The sequence below is a fragment of the Equus asinus genome, chromosome 9 (assembly GCF_041296235.1).
Source record: "Equus asinus isolate D_3611 breed Donkey chromosome 9, EquAss-T2T_v2, whole genome shotgun sequence".
Lineage (NCBI taxonomy): Eukaryota > Metazoa > Chordata > Mammalia > Perissodactyla > Equidae > Equus > Equus asinus.
In genome coordinates this window covers 39,573,934-39,591,462 of record NC_091798.1, presented here as the reverse complement: position 1 = coordinate 39,591,462, position 17,529 = coordinate 39,573,934, and the positions used below count along the sequence as shown (strand labels likewise).

At 49.0% G+C, this 17,529-nt stretch overlaps 1 protein-coding gene across 1 annotated transcript; it reads right to left on the bottom strand.

The window, feature by feature from the left end:
- Positions 1-5,190: 5,190 nt before the first annotated feature.
- On the bottom strand, positions 5,191-16,950 carry HBEGF (heparin binding EGF like growth factor). The gene is made up of 6 exons (XM_014829661.3): positions 16,573-16,950; positions 16,199-16,372; positions 13,220-13,397; positions 7,779-7,934; positions 6,925-7,014; positions 5,191-6,604 (listed from the first exon to the last, which is right to left on the bottom strand). The coding sequence occupies exons 1-5, from the start codon at positions 16,616-16,618 to the stop codon at positions 6,942-6,944; spliced, it is 627 nt and encodes a 208-aa protein (XP_014685147.1). The 5' UTR covers positions 16,619-16,950; the 3' UTR covers positions 5,191-6,604; positions 6,925-6,941.
- Positions 16,951-17,529: the final 579 nt, after the last annotated feature.

Sequence of the window (17,529 nt, the reverse complement as noted above, 5' to 3'; positions counted from 1 at the left end):
CACCATAGCAAGGAGGAAAACAGAGAGCATTCTCCTCTCTCCTCTTTTCAGAGGATGGGGGCCAAGATAGGAGCTCATAGTCAGTGAGCAGCCTGGGCCCTCCTGGGCAAGGGCAGAATCAAGCAAAATTTCATTAGCTAGGAGTAGCCTTGTGCAAGGTACTTCACTCCTCTGAACTCAAGGCCTCGTCTGTTAAAATAGGAATAATAATGCTACCTACCTCCTTGGGGCGTTGTGAGGATTAAATAAGATTCTATAAGAGAAATTCTCCTTAGAGCTGTAAAACACCAGATAAGTATAAGGCGTCCTTATTTTTTTTCTGTCTTCAGGTCCTTATTATTTACCTTTTTGCCTGTTTTTTCCTCCTCCTTGCCTCCCTCTTCCTCTCATCGCCCTCTCTGTAGTGCCTTCCTTCATTCCATATGGACTTAATATGTCCTCAAGAGAATTTGTGATTTCCGTGGCTTCTGTGAACTCCTCCCCTCATTCCTCTCCATCTTGATGAACAGAACCATCATTTACCCAGTTTCTCAGGCTAAAACCCGAGAAATCATCCTTGATTCCTCTTTCCTATAACACCCACATTCAATCCATCAGTATGTCCTACAGGTAATTCCTCCAAAACATGTTCTGAATCTAACCTTTTCTCGCCACCTCCTCTGCTACCATAATCCTGGCCACCAACATACCTTCTGCGGATGACTGCAAAGATCTCCTAACTGATCTTGCTTCTTCCGCTTTTGCCCTCTAGAATCTCTTCTCTGCATAGCAGAATAACATTTTTAAAACATAAATCAAATCATATCCCTCCCCTGCTCAAAACACTCCATTGGCCTCCAAACTGCTCACCATGGCCTACACGGTCCCCTGCGGTCTGGTCCTTGCCTCCCTCTTCAACCTCCAATGACTATGCAGTGGCTCCGGGGTCCCTTTCTGGCCCTTATACATACTAAGCTTATTTTTATCTCAGGGTCTTTGCATGCCTGATCCCATCTTGTCCCAGTTCAGATGTTCCCTCCTCAGAGTGACCTTCTCTGAGCTGCCTATATAAATTAACCCTGTCCCTACTGACTCTTTAGCAATCACTCTTTTGTGTGTGTGTTACTTATTTCTGAAATTATCCTATTTCTTTATTTACACATGTATTGTTGATCCACGTGTCAGTCTTGTCCACTCTTCTCTAGTGACAAGAATAGTACTTGGCAAATTATAAGTGCACAGTCAATTTTTTTGAATGAATAAATGAATGCCCTTGCACCAAAATTACTTCTCCTTTTTTTCTTCCCCCATTGTCACTCCATTAAAATGCCCTCTCTTTCAGAGCGTATATCTCATTTGGAAGGTGATAGGGAGGCCTCCACAAATATTTGCTGAATGAATGAAGCTAAAATGACTTACACCAACAAAGAATGCCAGCCTCTCAACACACAGCTATTCCCAGGAGTATTAGCATTCTCAAACAGGAAGCTTGAATTTCAGGCATTGTTGACAAAGGGAAGAATTTCAGGCCAGCCGAGTTGAAATGATATATTTGGACAGAGTTTCTGTCCCATAGCTTCTTAAATCCACAAATATTTATAAAGACCCTTTAGGGCTCGTTTGAAACCAAAGTTGACATTAAAAGGTGAAATAGTGATTGAAAAGCATTGTTCGTTTCTAAGGAAGAAAGTGTGGACTGAGAAACCAGAGACCTGTGTTTCAATCCTGGATGTGACACTAATTGGCTCGTTGGACAGGTTGCTGAAGATAACCAACGTTTACCAAGCATCTAGCATGTGCCTGGCCCAGAGCTAGGCACTTTACTCACACATATCATTTTTGCAACTCTTCCAGGTGGATATTTTTAGAGTCTCTATTTATAGATAGGGACATATGTTCAGAGAGTTAAGGTATAAGGCATGAGGACACTCTCTAATAAACAGTGGAGCCTAGACTCAGACCCAAGTTTGTATCAGCCTGAGCTCCTCTTGCTTCTCCTGCCCCCTGATAAGGCACCTCAGGAATCCTTCTGTGAATCTGTAAACTGGGGGCAGGAGAAGAAACTCTTGGGCTCTAAGGAGTTGCTCCCTGAGATCCCTTTCATAAGATTTCTTCGCTATATTATTTCTGGATATGGGAAGAGGAGAAAACAAGTCTGACACTGAGAACTCATTTGGGAGTGCAGCTTAGTGGTTCAAGGGAAAACTTAGGCGTTAGGCTACCCAAGTTCACATCCTGCCTTTACCACTCACCTCAGACGTCTGCAATATGGGTACAATCAGAGCACCTACCTCCTAGAGTGTAGTGAGACATAACTGAGATGATGCCTGTAAAGTGTGCGGCCCAGTGGGCTGTGCTTAGTGAGCGCTTCATGAATGTTAAACATTTATTAACCTGATTGTGACTATTATGAACATTATAAAAGAAAGTATTTCAAAGGCAGCTGAAGGGGAGAGGAGATAAATGCTTCTCAGTGCTCAGGAGGGCCGTATTTCTTCTGGTGGCCAATCTTGAGAAGTGGCTGAGGTTCAGAGGTTCTCTGGGCCACTGTACCAGCCAAGGAGAAGCCCAGGGGAGCTCAGGAACACGAAGGAGAACTCCCCATCAGCAGCAGGGGCAGGAGGAGGGAGTAGCTGAAAGGCAGGAAGCCCAGAGCCCACAGGAAACATTAGCTGGAGAAACAAAGTAGAAAAGCGCAGCCCGGAGTGAGGGCTGGAGGTTTGATGCTTGGAAGCAGGAAAAGGAGCCCCACGACGAATTCAAAGTAACTCACTGTTCTACAGTTATTTCTGACATCTGTGCTGTTTTCTTCAGTTACCAGAGTAATACATTGGTACTTTACAGAGTTTTACATAATGCAAAGCAAAAGAGTCCCCTATCCAAGTTTTAAAAAATCTTTTTATTGACGTTTAATACACACAGAAAAATGCACAAGTTGCACTCAACGAGTTTTGACAAAGTGAATACACCAGGCAGCCAGCACCCAGATGGTGGAATATAATATTATCAGAACCCCAGAAGTTCCCCGTCTGCCCCCGATCCCACTAGGAATCCCTTTCCTGATTTCTTTCCCCATAGATTAGTTTTGCCTGTTTTAAAATTTAACAGAATCACACAGAATGTACCCTTTTCTATTTGGCTTCTTTTACTCAGCATTATGTCATGAGATTCATCCATCCTGTAATTTAGTATTTCATTGTATAGATAAACCACAATTTATTTATTCATTTCATCACCAAATACTGATGGGTAGTTTCCAGTTTCTAGTTATTGGAAATGATGCTAAGATCACTCTCGTACACATCTTTCAGTGAACACATGTACTCATTTCTCTTGTGTTTATCCTTATGAGTGGAGTTGCTGGGTTATAGGGTGTACATATGTTTAGCTTTGGTAGTTATTGCTGCCCAAAGTTTTAAAAGGATATTCAAAGTACATGCTATATCTCTGTGTGGGCTCCTGGGGAAATTTTAGAGTGTCACAACTCTCTAAAAGAGGAGGATGAAGAGGGGGCAGTCCAGTGGCACTTGTCCAATGGCCTCGCAATGGATCTCTCTGCTTCTAATCCACCCAGGGCACCATGGCTACATGAGCTGCTCCAAATTCCACTTTCATTTTGTCGTCCCCCTTCACCCTCCCCAACAGAGGCCCTTCTTTAAACCCAACCACACTTCCAGGGCAGCACTGGATCACATACCTGTCCACTTGCTGGCCTTAGACTAGATTTTAGCCACTTCTTACATTCACTCATCCATGTAACAAATATTGAGTGCCTACAACTCAATTGCGTTGTTTTAGAATCTGGGATTAGAGCAATGTACACACCCCTACTCTCAAGGAACTAGCATTCTAGTAGGAAGAGACAGACAATAAATAAATAAGAATACGTTAGCGGCCGACTCTGTGGCCAAGTGGTTAAGTTCACACACTCCACTTCTGTGGCCCAGGGTTTCACTAGTTCAGATCCTGGGCATGGACATGGCACTGCTCATCAGGCCATGCTGAGGTGGCATTCCATATGGCACAAACAGAGGCAATCACAACTAGAATATACAATTATGTACTGGGGGATTTGGGGAGAAGAATTAAAAAAAAAATGGTTGGTAGGGGCTGGCCCAGTGGTGCAGCCATTAAGTTCGCAGGTTCCACTTCTCAGCGGCCCAGGGTTCACCAGTTCGGATCCTGGGTGCAGACATAGTACCTCTTGGCAAAAGCCATGCTGTGGTTGGCGTCCCATGTATAAAATAGAGGAAGATGGGCATGGATGTTAGCTCAGGGCCAGTCTTCCTCAGCAAAAAGAAGAGGATTGGCAGTAGTTAGCTCAGGGCTAATCTTGCTCAGCAAAAAGAGGAGGATTGGCAGTAGTCAGCTCAGGGCTAATCTTCCTCAAAAAAAGGTTGGCAACAGATGTTAGCTTAGGTGCCAATCTTAAAAAGAAAAAAGAATATGTTAGCGGTGATAAGGGCTATGGAGAAAAATAAAGCAATGTAAGGAGAATAAGAAGAGTGGGGTTTGGGAGGAATGTAGGTTGGTCAGGGAAGGCCCACAAGGTACATAAGATCTGGATTGTTTCAGTCACTCTGGCCATTATGTCGGAAATGGGCTATATGGGAGCAAGTGGAAGAAAGGAGACAGGAGGCCATTGCAAGAGTCCAGGCAAGAGATGATGGCGAATTGGACTAGGGTGATGGTAGTGTCAGTGATGAGAAGTGGCTGCATTTGGCATATATTCTAAAGGTAGGGTTGTCAAGATCGGCTGTGGAGCATGAGAGGGGAGTCAAAGGTGGATTGTTTCCACCAGGAGCAATGCCTGCTTGCATATACACCACAGGATCAGGCCCTGAGTCCAGGGTCTATTGATTGCATGGGTGAATGTCTTTCCTGGTTAGAGCCAGCCAAACTTCCTATGTGAAAGGTTTACCTCTTGTCTCAGAGGTAGTATAAGTATTAAGACAAATAATTGGAGTCAGACTACCAGCCCCAGCTCTGTCACTTACCAACTGTGTATCCTCAGGCAAGTTACACAATCTCTTCGAGCCTCAGTTTCCCCTTTTGGAAAAATGGGACAACAGTAGTACCTCCATCACAGGGTTGTTGGGGATACTGAGATAGTGTACATAAATAGGCCTGGCAGAGAGCCTAATACCGAGTCAAGGCTTAGAAAACACTGATGTTAAACCAGTTCTCAGTTAAAACAAGCAGACAGAAGGCTATGGAGTAAGAGTTATCTTTATTTGAATTGCAAAGTATAAATATGAACCAAGTTTGGAAATACGGGTTGTAACAGTTCAGAAATGGCACCAGAAACTTCCAGAAGGGACAGCATACTTTTGTAGTTTTGGTGAGGTGGATGGGTTTATACAAAAGCCCTCCTCATCTCCAACCTTCTTGGTAGCAATTGGTAGGTCATCAATTACCAAGAACAGTCAGCTCCAATGTTTCCTTTTTCTTTGCTAACACCTTCTCCAGATTATCCTCTGCTGCGCTGACCCCTGCATGAAGTAGCACCAGAAGAATGGCAGGAGTAAGAGAAATGTCTTGACATAAGGGAGGGTAAGTTCCCACTCTGTGGGCCTGGGGCCATGGCGGGTGAGGAGCCAGGACAGATGCAGGCATGGAAGCCCAACCTCTTCTGAGATTTGGCAGGGAGAGGACACAGGGAAACACTGATATCTCTTACACTTTGACATCAGCACCTTGGGCTTTCAAAACACAAATGGTAGACAAAATTGCCTAGGCAAGACCATGGTCCAACTCATAGAGTGGATCTGACAAAGTTAACTCCTACATCCTGACCGTACATACCTCCCCCTGTGGCGCTCTGATGGTGGAAGATCTTCAGAAATGTGGACAGACAATAGATTACTACAGATGGGTCACAGAGCCATCTCAGATCTGCAGCAGAAAAGAGTGATGCTGAGCCAGATAGTGGGGGATGCGGGGTGGAGGGCCAGGAAATTGCCAAAGTAACAGTCTAGGCACTTGAAATATTATTGTTAGATTGTTAAAAACTAAATAAATTAACATATATAGAATAAAATAAATATATAATTTAAGAGGCATTTTACAAACAAACAACAAAAAAATAGTTGTTATTCTTCCATCTGGGTAGAAGTCCCAAAATTCAGAGTTCTCAGGCTTGTGGTATTTCACAGTTAGCTCATCAATTCCAGTGCTGGAGGGTCCAAATGGCAGATCCCTTGGTGGCTACTTGAGTACATGGCTTCTCAATCTTTCTTACATTCTTTCAGTCCACAAATCTTTCCTTCTTCTTCTCCTTCTTTTTTTTTCAGTCAAAGATCCTGGAGCATATGGAATTTAACTGGCATCTTAATCCAGAAGATACATGTTTAAACAAACTTACAGGGGTAAGTGGGGTTTGGTGGAGGGGAATCAGAAGGGTGTGAAGGTCCTTCATTCTTGCTTCCTTCTGACCCAGATCCCATTGGACATGTTCTGTTTGGCACTTCAAGGCTCTGGTATTTTGGCAAAGCAATTATGGGAAGCCTGATCTAGATGGCAACTGGGGATGAAGGAGTCTTTGTGGCAGTTGTGAAGTCCTTCCCCTCTGCAGAGTCTGCGATCAGCTTGTGTCTTGTCAGAGGTAGCAGTCCTCAGCTGATTCCTAAAGTACAAGAAGAAGGCATTTAAGCCGCATACAGTCTTAAGAAATGGAAAGACCATCTGGGAGGGAGTGGAAGAACAGGGGATGAGGACAGGAGAAGCTGTCCTCTCAGGCATCTCTCTTGGGTATCCCTCTAGCAACTTTCACCCTAAGTGGAGATGAAGCACTGACAGCCTTTTTGAAAACAAGTTCTGCAATGGGACCCTGACTCCATAGCAGCCTACCCCCAAGCCCCTAGGTCAAGAGAGGAATTCAGCATGCCTTGAAATAGATCCAGGAAAGGTGGTGATGGTGAGTTTGGGCAAAGGATGGACCATTACCTTGAGCATAGTCTCTCTCAGTGGGAAGTAGTCATGCCCAACTTCACTTTCTCTTCATTTTCCACATCATAACCTCCTCTCCTATGGTACCTAAGAAAGATAAGTTTTGTGAGCAAGCTCTGCCTGCTATGTCAAGGTGCAGGTCCCAGAGCAAGTCTTTCCAAAGGACTCTGCCATGGTGGTTCTCTCCACTACTTGGAAAAGCACAGAGAGTATGGTGGCCTCTCTTCAAAGGCACAACTGGCCTAAGGGTATGTCTGTCTCTAACAGCAGGCTAAAATTTGCTAAGAACTTTCACTTCATTTATATAATCCTCATAACATCTTTATGAGGTAGGTGGACAGAGATTGCAATCATTGGAAGAATATAGCCCTCAGAAAGACAGGTAACTTGGTCCAGGTCTCACAACAGATGAGTTGAAAATGGGCACATAGTGTCCTCCAATCTAGAACATAAGCTGGATTAGAAGCACAGCCTGAGGTCCAGATGCCTCAGAACTGGAAGGATATACCAATAGTGTCACCATGCCTTGACTCCCAAACCACATAGTAATGCCATCAAAGAACAGAGTCAGGAAAAAGAACTGTGTGAACAGGTGGCTCCAAGGGGGGATTACTGGGCCTGCTGTGAAAAGCAAGACCTGCTATGGCCTGGCAAGTTCTGTCCTGGGCTCTACACAATGGACTCATGTCATGCCAAAGCCAGGTTCTTGGAGAACTTGTACTCACAAATGTCAGACTCCTAGCCCAGGATTTGTGGGTGTTGGAGGGCTCATGTGATCACCCAGCAGAAGACCCAGGAGGAGGAATGGAAGTGATCTGCAGAAACAGCATGCAAGGACCCCCAACACTCACCTAAACATGAGAAGCCCCACGATGACAAGCAGACAGACAGATGACAGCACCACGGCCACCACAGCCAGGATGGTTGTGTGGTCATAAGTATATAGGCGATTTTCCACCGGGAGGGTCAGCCCATGGCACCTCTCTCCATGGTAACCTGGGTGGCAACTGGTCCAAGACAGAACAAAGCAGAGATGAGGTTAGTGGTTTGGCCTCTCTCTCTTGGCAACGGCCCACCTACGTAAGCCAAATCCCACTTCTCATGCCCTCACCCTGTGAGTCCCTACTGTGGTCCCTGCCTTCCTCTATCCTTCTCTATTAGGAGACTCTTTAAAAGCCCCTCTGAAGGCTCTGTGGCCTTCCTCCCTCACTCCATGTCCTGCCTTCTCTACTTGCTCTGGTCCTCTGGCCTATGATTCCTGTTTCAGGCAGGGAAAAAGTGAGGGAGGACTTCAAGATCTCGGCTAGATATGTTCCACATGTGAATGATGTATTACATACGTGTCAAGATGTTCTGTTTAAGCCAGTTAAGAGGACTTAGGCACAAGAGCTGGTGGGTTGCGTTGAGGGAATTCAGTATCACTCCCTTTAGGGAGGCCCCTCAACACTCTGACCCAGAAATAAACTCAGCCTTCTCCACCAATGCTTCCAGTGTCCAGTCCCTCTCTGCCACTGTCCAGCCTATTAATAGGTCCTGTGCCTTTGCCAGGAGTCAATTTTCTCAAGTTGCCTTCATTTAACTCCCAGCTCCCTCTGGATGCAGGACCCAACTTGAGAGCTTAACTTCAGCCTTTGGCCTCTAAATGCCGGGCTATCAGGCCTCTTTCACCACGGGCACAAAGCAAACAAACCAAGATAACATCTTGCCCAGCTGTCCTGCCAGAGCATGGAAGAATGTCAGAAACAACCCTTTGACTCTTCTCACTGAAGAGATAAATCAGATGGCAACTGCTTCTTCTAACACAAAGCATTTCCTGGAAGCTCTTAGGAAGACTCGGAAATGCCTGCAGTTGTAAAAAAGTACATTCTCGCGCCTTCCTTTCTCTGAGCACCCCAGAGATCTTTTGATGTAGGTGAGAGCCCCATGTTACAGAAAGGCAGAGCTGCTTTCCACACACAGCAGGGTCACACAGCAGGGCAGAGATGTGGACATGGATTATCTGACTCTGAGTTCAGTGCGCTGCCACTCACATCCAAGAATGCCCACACCCATCTAGGGGTGCAGTTGCACTGCCTGCCTGGGGACTTGAGGCCAGTAGCTGCTGAAGGAAGCACTGAGAGTTTGGTGGCCCTCTATTTAGAGCTGTGCTTCCTCTGGGAAGGAGGTTGTACACTTGGTGCCTCAGAGCCAGGCATCCCTTCTTCCTGCCGAGAGGCGCCAGAGAAATGAACCTGTTTAGACCTGGCAGCAGAGTGGCCGGGGGGTGCCGCAACCCTGCCCCTGCCTTCCTGCCCAGCACTTCTCTCTGCCCCAGCTCTTCCTGGGTGCTTGGGGGAACCACCTCACTGCAGGAAAGGAAAAGTGTAGGTCAGGCCCACTACACACACAGCAGAGCACACAGTTCCTTGCCCAGCCTCTCCATACAACTGTCCCGTCAGCCTAGGTGGGCAAAACACTGATCCCGACCCTGCCAGGACGTGGAGGAAGCTCTCAAGAGCGCCCCTGGGAAATCACCTGTGCACAGCAGTGTACAGTTTACAAGACACTCCTTATCTTCTAGCTTAACTGAACCTCATAACATCCTGTCAGGCAGATTGAAAGACTAAGATGAAGAAGGGTCAGAGAAGTCAAGTGATTTGCCGAAAGTTTCATAACTAGGAAGCATCAAGGCCAAGACCAGAAACCAGTCTTGGCAGATTCCAAGTTCATGATTCTTTCCACTCTGAACAGTGCAGGTTACCCGAAGGAAACACATATCTGAGGGGGTTGACGGGTTCTTGAGGTTGTCTGACCTGCTTTCTGACTGTATTACTATTATCTTTAACTTAAATAATAAATAGCAAACATCAAAGGCTTACTATGAACCAAGTACTCCGTGCTAATTGCTTTATAATGATCATTTTATTTAATCTTAAAAATATCTTTATGCAGTAGGAGTTACTATCCCCATTTTAAAGATGAAGAGATTGAGGCTTAACTTCTGTGAGATAACTTGCCCAAGGTTACACAGCTAGTGAGTGTAGAACCAGGACTCAACCCAGCATTCTGGATGACTATGCTCTCCTGGGGAAGGGAAGCTGGAGTTCAGTCTGTTTTTCACTTCCAGCCCATCATTCAAACCCCACAGGTAGTTACTCAGATGATAGAAATAAAGCTTGGCCTCAGAGTCCTGCAATTCAGTTACATAATCCCTCCACCCCCACCCTGAGTCAAAAGGGTAATAATGTAAACATCCTAATATTACCTACTTCCCCCTCCCTTTTCAGATGACTCCCGGCTTCCCCAGGGAAGGAGAGGGGACGAGTACATTCCAAGCATCCCTGGGTGAGGGCAAGATCGTGTGTCCTGCCTAGAGCCAGCGACCCAACAAAGTGAGACATGTTCGTCCTACCCATGTCTGTGACCCATTTCAGAACTTGTATTATAACAGAAGCAAGAACCTTCTAGGTCCAGAGACATCTTCCAAACTGGTTTTCTCTGCCCTACCCCAGGAGGTGGAGGGGGAACCATTTGGTGGAGAGGACCTAGAAGACACGAGTTCCAGACAGGTTCTGCTACTGTTTCTACCCAGGTGATGTTGAGCAGTTATTTCTGAGCAGAGCTTCTGAGCTCTGGTTTTCTCACATAAAATACAGGAATGATAAAATGCCTAAAACCCCACTAGAGTGTTGTGAAGATCAAATGAGACAATATAGATAAAAACAGTTAATAAAAGGCCGAGTTTGAGATATATGTGAGTTATTATATAATCAGACTCCAAAGGGTAAGGAATGGGGCACCAAAGTCAGGTGGCGCCAAAGAGAAGGAGGCTCAACATTCCTTCTCAGCATCTGGGCAGGGAGGCCAAATGGAGCCTCCTGGCCTGTCTCTCTTCCAGCTCTGAGTCCTCCTCAGCCTAACTTCCTCCAGGTTTCCTCCAGCAACAGGAAACTTTGCAGCCAATTTCTGGGTCAGCAGCCAGTCAGGAGCCCCAGGAAACTGCTCTTTGAGGGCGACTTTTGGCTGATGACACAAAAGGGTTTTCCTGTGGATGGTGGCTGCGGAGGGCTGGCTTAGGAAGCCAGCTGGCCTCAAGCTCACCACGGCAGCCTGGACACACCCTGGCTGGCGGTTTCTGGGTCTGGAGGCAAGCAGGAGCCACAAAGGGCCCCAGATGTTGGTGCCCAGATGTCACATTCCCCCAAACCAGGAGCTCTGTATCTTCTTGCTGCCGTCTGCTCTGAGTACTAAGGGCTGGAGGCAGGCGGTAGCCAAACTAAACACAGAATCCAGCCTCTTGAAAATCTGTCTAGGAAGAAGACACAAAGTCTTCAAATCAGATTGCCATGCTCTTACGCTAGTAAAAACCTCAAGAGACCTCTAGGATAACAGCTGCCCTCTATAAAATCCTGCTCAGACTCTGTAAGGACAGACAGGGAAGAAGGACGCAAGCCAACACCTAGTACAGCCTAAGGGCATGAAAAGCATGTTGGACTGGAAGTCAGGCACCTGAGTCCCTGTCCTGTTTCCATCCACTTATTTAGCTGTTGATCTCAGGCAAATCACTTCCTACTTCCTGGCTCCAGTTTCCTCATCTTTCATGTAAAGACAGAAAGCCCTGTCTATCCAGCAGAGGGCTTTTGAGAATCTCAGGACAGTACCATATCTCCCCATCCCCTAGAAGAGCTGGCACCAAGGAGGTGCTCAACACATACCTGTTGGGCCCAATTTATATTAAATGTAAGCTGTGAAGCTCCAGGGCAAAGGAAAGAAGGCATTATTATGGTTATCATCACCATCCCTTGGGCCACCTTGGGTGCCACCTGGGCACCCTTATCTAGGTTCTCTGGGCTTAGGTGGTGGTACAGCTCAGCTCTCCAGAACCTCCTTACAAGAGTTCTCAGCTGAGCAGGAAGTCCATCCACTGGCGTCCTGGACCAGTTTGACCCAGACAGATTCCTGGCCTCAATCCATCTTGACTACCCTCAGAGTCACTGCCTCCACCCTGTGCTAATGATGCCACTTTACAAATTTAAGACAAACATTTCCTGCCTTGTCTCAAGATCTTGGGAAGGATAATATGGGGACTGTCTATGTCACTCTTAAGCAACTCCCTCCAATACCAAGATCCTGACAAGGATGTTATAGGAGAGGGGATACAAGTGACCATGGACATGGTGGGGAGTGATGAGTCTGTCTGCTAATTGCCAAATACATGGCAACTCTGCCATGTGAGATCAGATGGGGACAAGGAAGCTTTAAGAAGCTGAGGGATCTGAACCAATCACAGCAGAAAAGATGCCAGGCAGCCAGTCTTCTTGACAAGTTGGGAGACGGAGGCACCCAACAGTCTTCTGGCTCTGTCCAGAGTCTTCCCTGTCAGAGTCTGACTCCCCAGAGGGACCTCGTGCCCAGCGGAAGACAGTGGACGTTTGCAGCCTGATGTGGGTGTTGTCCTCAGGCACAGTGGTGACATTATCCCTGCCAGAGAGCATGGCAGTGCCGTCATCCCTGAGAGTTTGCCAAGGCAGCCGTTTGCTGGGCTTGGCTTGACAGGGTGGCTGGGGAACCCACAGCGCCTCCACCCACACCCCTGCCTAGGGAAGGGGTGGTGCTGCCTGACCAGGGGCTGATGCCTATTGGGTTGGGTTCCATTTCCCATTAATCTTGCACAAAAGAAGTGTTCTCCCACCCCTATGGCCAAAGGCCAATGCCCACCATGTCCTCCACCTCCTGACTCTTGCTGGAGTGAGGGAGAAGGAAGGAGAGGCTTCTCCCTGCTCCCACGATGATCACTTTCTATACAGTCCTGTCATGCCTTAGAATCAACCCATATTTGCTCACTCATGCACATATGTCCTAGTACACACACACCTGCACAGCATGTGTCCAAATGCACCTCATACCCACCTGCAGGTCTTGGGAAAGGAGGCCACAGGAGCTCCACTCCACCCAGGAAGCCCACTCTGCCATGTTTCCTACTGGCTTCTCCCATCTGGAGTAGGGCATGAGGCAGGAATGAAAGACCTGCCTTCAAGTCTACTCTCCTAGCCATACGCTCAGTTCTGAGCAAGCAGGAAATGTCCCCAAGGATGAAAGAACGTCACAAGCCCACGCCATAGGAAATTGCATCCTACGTGGGGGGAGCCCCTTCCGCTGACTAAAAATACTTCCCCTCCTCCCAACTTCCGCCCAGAGGTTGAGAAGAAACTGGGTGGAATTATGAATTCAAGGAACAATGACAACGAGGAACAGCCACGTGGCTGACAAAGAGTCTGCCGATGAGAATCAGTCCTGTGGCAGGGACACTTACATGCATGATGGAGCCCGGAGCTCCTTCACATATTTGCATTCTCCGTGGATGCAGAAGTCCTTGTATTTCCGAAGACATGGGTCTCTCTTCTTCCCTAACCCTTTGCCTTTCTTCTTTTTTTTCCCACGCTCCTCCTTGCTTGGTGTGACCAGAGCTTGTGGCTTGGATGAGAAAGCAGCTGCAGGAGAGAAGCATTCTGTTAAGTCTCTGACTCTCCCGGGGGAAAGAATCAGAAGAGCATCTGGAAGGAGTACATACTCTTTGATCCCACCTAAAATCAGAGGGCTTGGGAAGGCCCCTTGGCTCAGTGCCTCCCAAGGGCTGAAGGAAGACTGGGCAGAACTGCCAGAAAGCGGTAGAGGAAGTAGAGGCTAACAGGGTCCCAAAGAAGGCATTTCACAAACTCAGTTTAAGAACCTCATTCCAAGAATGCTAGGTTCTGTTGAGTAACTGCAGCTGATTGGGCAACTCTACCAAACTCACCCCCACCCCACTGTCCATCCTCATCTCCTACTGCCCCACGCCCACTTGGTTCTATTTTGGCCTTAAATCAGCCTCATTTCCTGATGCTGCACTCAGTGACCCACTTGCAGGAAGACAGTGTCAGAGATAAAAATTGCTTCAGGAGAAGGTACTTGGAGGGTTTTTTGGGGGAAGGAGGCTCCTAAATAGGAACAGTGCCCATGTCCAGCTGGCCCCCTCTGGGGTACCCATTAGCACCAGGTACCATGAGCAAAGCCAGGCTTGGGGACAGCAAGGAGGCCAGCCCTGGTCAGGACCTTGCTTTATTGACTTTAAGCAAAATATTTACCCTGCTTTGTGCCTTTTGCAGCTCACAACTTCTCTCAAGGGTCCATTTACATTTATCCCCAAATGTCCTGTTTATAGCCCTCTAGGATGGGGAGTACAGTGTGTACAAGGGGTAGAAAGATGGAAAGTAAGAAACTATCCAGAAGGAACTGGAAGAACGATTCCACCTATTCTTTTCACACTTCAAAAGGGGAAAAACAACCTCACACAGACATCCAGCTGGGACTGACCACGGGCTACACGCATTAGCCCAGGGGTCTGACGCCAGTACCCTTCTCCCCTACCCCCAGCAGAAAAAAGGTGCCTGCTGTCTGTGGTTGTAGCCACATTTCTGGCAGAAGGGTGAGCATCATACATTAGACTGGAGACCTAGGATCATCAAGCTGGAAGTGACTTCAAAGAATATCATGGCTTTCCATTTTCAGATGAAAAATTTGAGATCCCAAAAGGCAGTGAACCGCTCAAGGTCATGCAGAGTTGTGATCAGAAATGCAGTCTCTGAACTCCATATCCAGTGCTTCTTCCAAATACATCAATCTGCCTCATACACCCCTGTCCTCTCCCCCGGACAAGTCCAGAGCACCTGGGATGTTGAGCCAGGAATGAAATAATGAATGGGCTCTGAAGTCAACAGACCTGTGCTCCAATTTCAGCCATGTGATCCTGGGCAAGTTGCTCAATCTCTCTGAACATCAGGGTTCTCAGTAAAAACTGGATAGCAGGACTGCCTATCTCAGAGGGTTGCTACAAGGATTAATTAACCCACCCTAACATGTTGAGTGCCTAGAACACAGCAGGCACTTAATAAATGCTAACAGTTATTTATTTTAGGTGATAGGATCCCCAGACATGAAAAACAGTCTTCGCCCAGGAAAGCCAAGAGAAGGGAAGAGAGGCAGATGCCAGTAGTCCCACGGTCCCCTCTGGTGCAGACCCGTGCCCCTTCAGAGCTCAGAAGGTGAGGCAGATGCTCAGAGGAACCCAGTGACCAGAGCTGTGGTGAAATTGAGACAGGAGGGCCAAGTCAATCAAAGAAGGGAGGGAGAGAGTGATAGGGTGACAGCCAGGCTCCTGCCAGGGACAGGGAGCAGTGAGTCAGGTCTGCAGAGGTATGAGGAGCAGCCGTGTGGGTGGAGGGTGAGTCACAGCCCAGCTCTGCCCAGCCTAGGAGGAGAGGGCCAGGAGGATCCAGGTTGTTCAGGCCAGGGGTGACCCCAGAGAGCCCCTATGAGAGGATGAAGGGTGGGAGCCCAGACTCAGCTTGGGAGCAGACCCTTGATTTACACAAAGCAGAGACAGCACCTATGGGTAACTCTGGGTAAGGAGGGAGAACGGTGGCTGAGGAGCAGACGGGGCTAGAACAGGTGGGTATCTTTCCAAATATAGTCCTTCCGGGGCTCCAGGGGTCAGTCCCTACTCCACCCTCAAGAATTGCTGCAGGTGGCTAGGGGCAGGGAAGCAGGCAACACTGGAGGCTCTGGACTCTGCCCTGTGCCTGCACTCGGCTACAGGCACATCTGCTGGTTGGAGGATGCCACCAGGCCCTCCCTCCCTTGGAGTCTCTCTCATGGACTCAATGTGGCCAGGAAGTCTCCAGGCTTTGGTAGGATTTGTAGACACCCAGCATTCCAATACAGCTCCCTAGGGACCCAGAGCTCACCATTCATGCTGGCCTCACCTGAGGAGACCAAGAGTTCCTCATTCCTCTCTGTTTCCCCAACTTGGAGTCAGGTGGATAGAGGAGACTAACTGCATACCTACCATGTGCCTAGCATCTCCAGGTCTGTTACCTTATTTTATACATAATAGTCACTTGATGTGAGAATTAGGACTTGCCCCATTTTTACATTTTACATAGAACTCAGAGAAACCTTGTTCCTATCACCCAGCTTACGTCAGAGTAATGTACCCACTCCAGACACCTTGCCTGTCTCAGTACGCACCAAAGTACCCAGAAGGACAGCAACTCAGCATGAGACCCAAGGGCAAGAAAGACAGAAGGACCCATATTCCAGGATCTCCCAGTACGCTTGTCAGGCAGAGCAGCTTTTCTTGAAATCCTTCATGAATACCCCCAACCCACACGTGTGCCCAAACAGCACGAATCCCGGATCATCTTATTCTGCAACTGCCCACCAGGGTCCGAGGATGGACAGCCCCCACACCCACCTCTGAAAAGGTCCAGGTCTGCTCCTTGCAAGTCTGGGACTTCCCCGCCCCGGCCTCCTCCCGGAGGCAGCAGCTGGTCTGTAGATTCAGTGGGAGAGTCCAGGTTGCTGGTTCCAGCCGCCAGCCCTCTCCGAAGCCGTTCCAGGCTCTCTCCGGTCACCAACGCCGAGAGCACTGCAGGCGAGGGGCGAGGCCGCATCAGACCCCGCGCCCAGACCCCTGGTCGCCACGCACCGATGTCGGAGCCCGCCTGTCAGAGAACACGGGCCCCACCAAGTGGCCCGCGCTGGGGGTGCTGCAGCGACCTTCCCCCTGTGCCCCCAGCACAGCGTCCCCATCCCCCCTACCTCCGGGGGCGTCTGCAGCCCTCTTACCTGCAGCCACAAGGAGCTTCAGCACCACCAACGGCAGCAGCTTCATCGTCCCGGACTCGGCGGAGGCGGCGAGGCAGCAATCACTTTCGAGGCGGCGGCCCCTGGGCGCTGGCACTAGAGCTGGGGCGGGCGGAGTGCGGGCGACTCCTCCGGGCACGATCTGATGCCGGCCTCTGGGTGCAAGCCTGGCTGGGACCTGCGCGGAGCTGTCGGTGCTGGGCGTGTGTCTGTTCACTCCGTCCGTCCGTCGGTCCGCCCGCCTGAGCCCTGGCGCCTGTGTCAGGCAGACTAGCCGCGTGCCGCGCGCAGCTCCCTCAGTCGACTGAGCGCTCCTCGGCGCGCGGCCGGGGATAAGGCTCCCGGAGGCGCTGAAGCCCCGCCCCGGCCCGCGCCGCCCCATCCCCCTCCCGCGCCGGGAAGCTCGCCCGGCTCCCGGCGCCGCGGCGCAGCCCCCAACTCCGGGGGCGCGGCGGGGGAAGGGGGCGGGAGTACGGGGCGGCGCTCACATATTTTGGGACCAGGCCAGCGCAGCAGTGGCCTGTCTGTGGGTAGGGCTGCTGACCGGCAGGTGGCGGGGACCAGTTCCTACCTTTCTCCAAACGCTTGTCGCGCTGCAGCCTTGTGACTGCTGAACTGAGCTCTGTCCTTGGACACCCCTGGTTCCCTCCCCTCTTCTAGGCCTGGTTCCTCGGGCTATCCCTGCTCCAAACCAGGGATCTCCACCCTTGTCACCTTCTAAGCAGAAGCCTACTTCTTTGCCTACCAACACAGCAAGAAGTAAATAATAATTAACTCATTTATCATTTAAAAATTAGACACATGAATGCCAGCAGGTCTCAAGAGCCCAAAGTAACCAGAGTTGCAATTGCAGGCACCTGGTATCAATTCAGCAAAAGCAAAGAAGTTAGTATTCCTGCAGCCACAAGTGGCTTCCCTTCATTTTTCCCCCAGGGGACA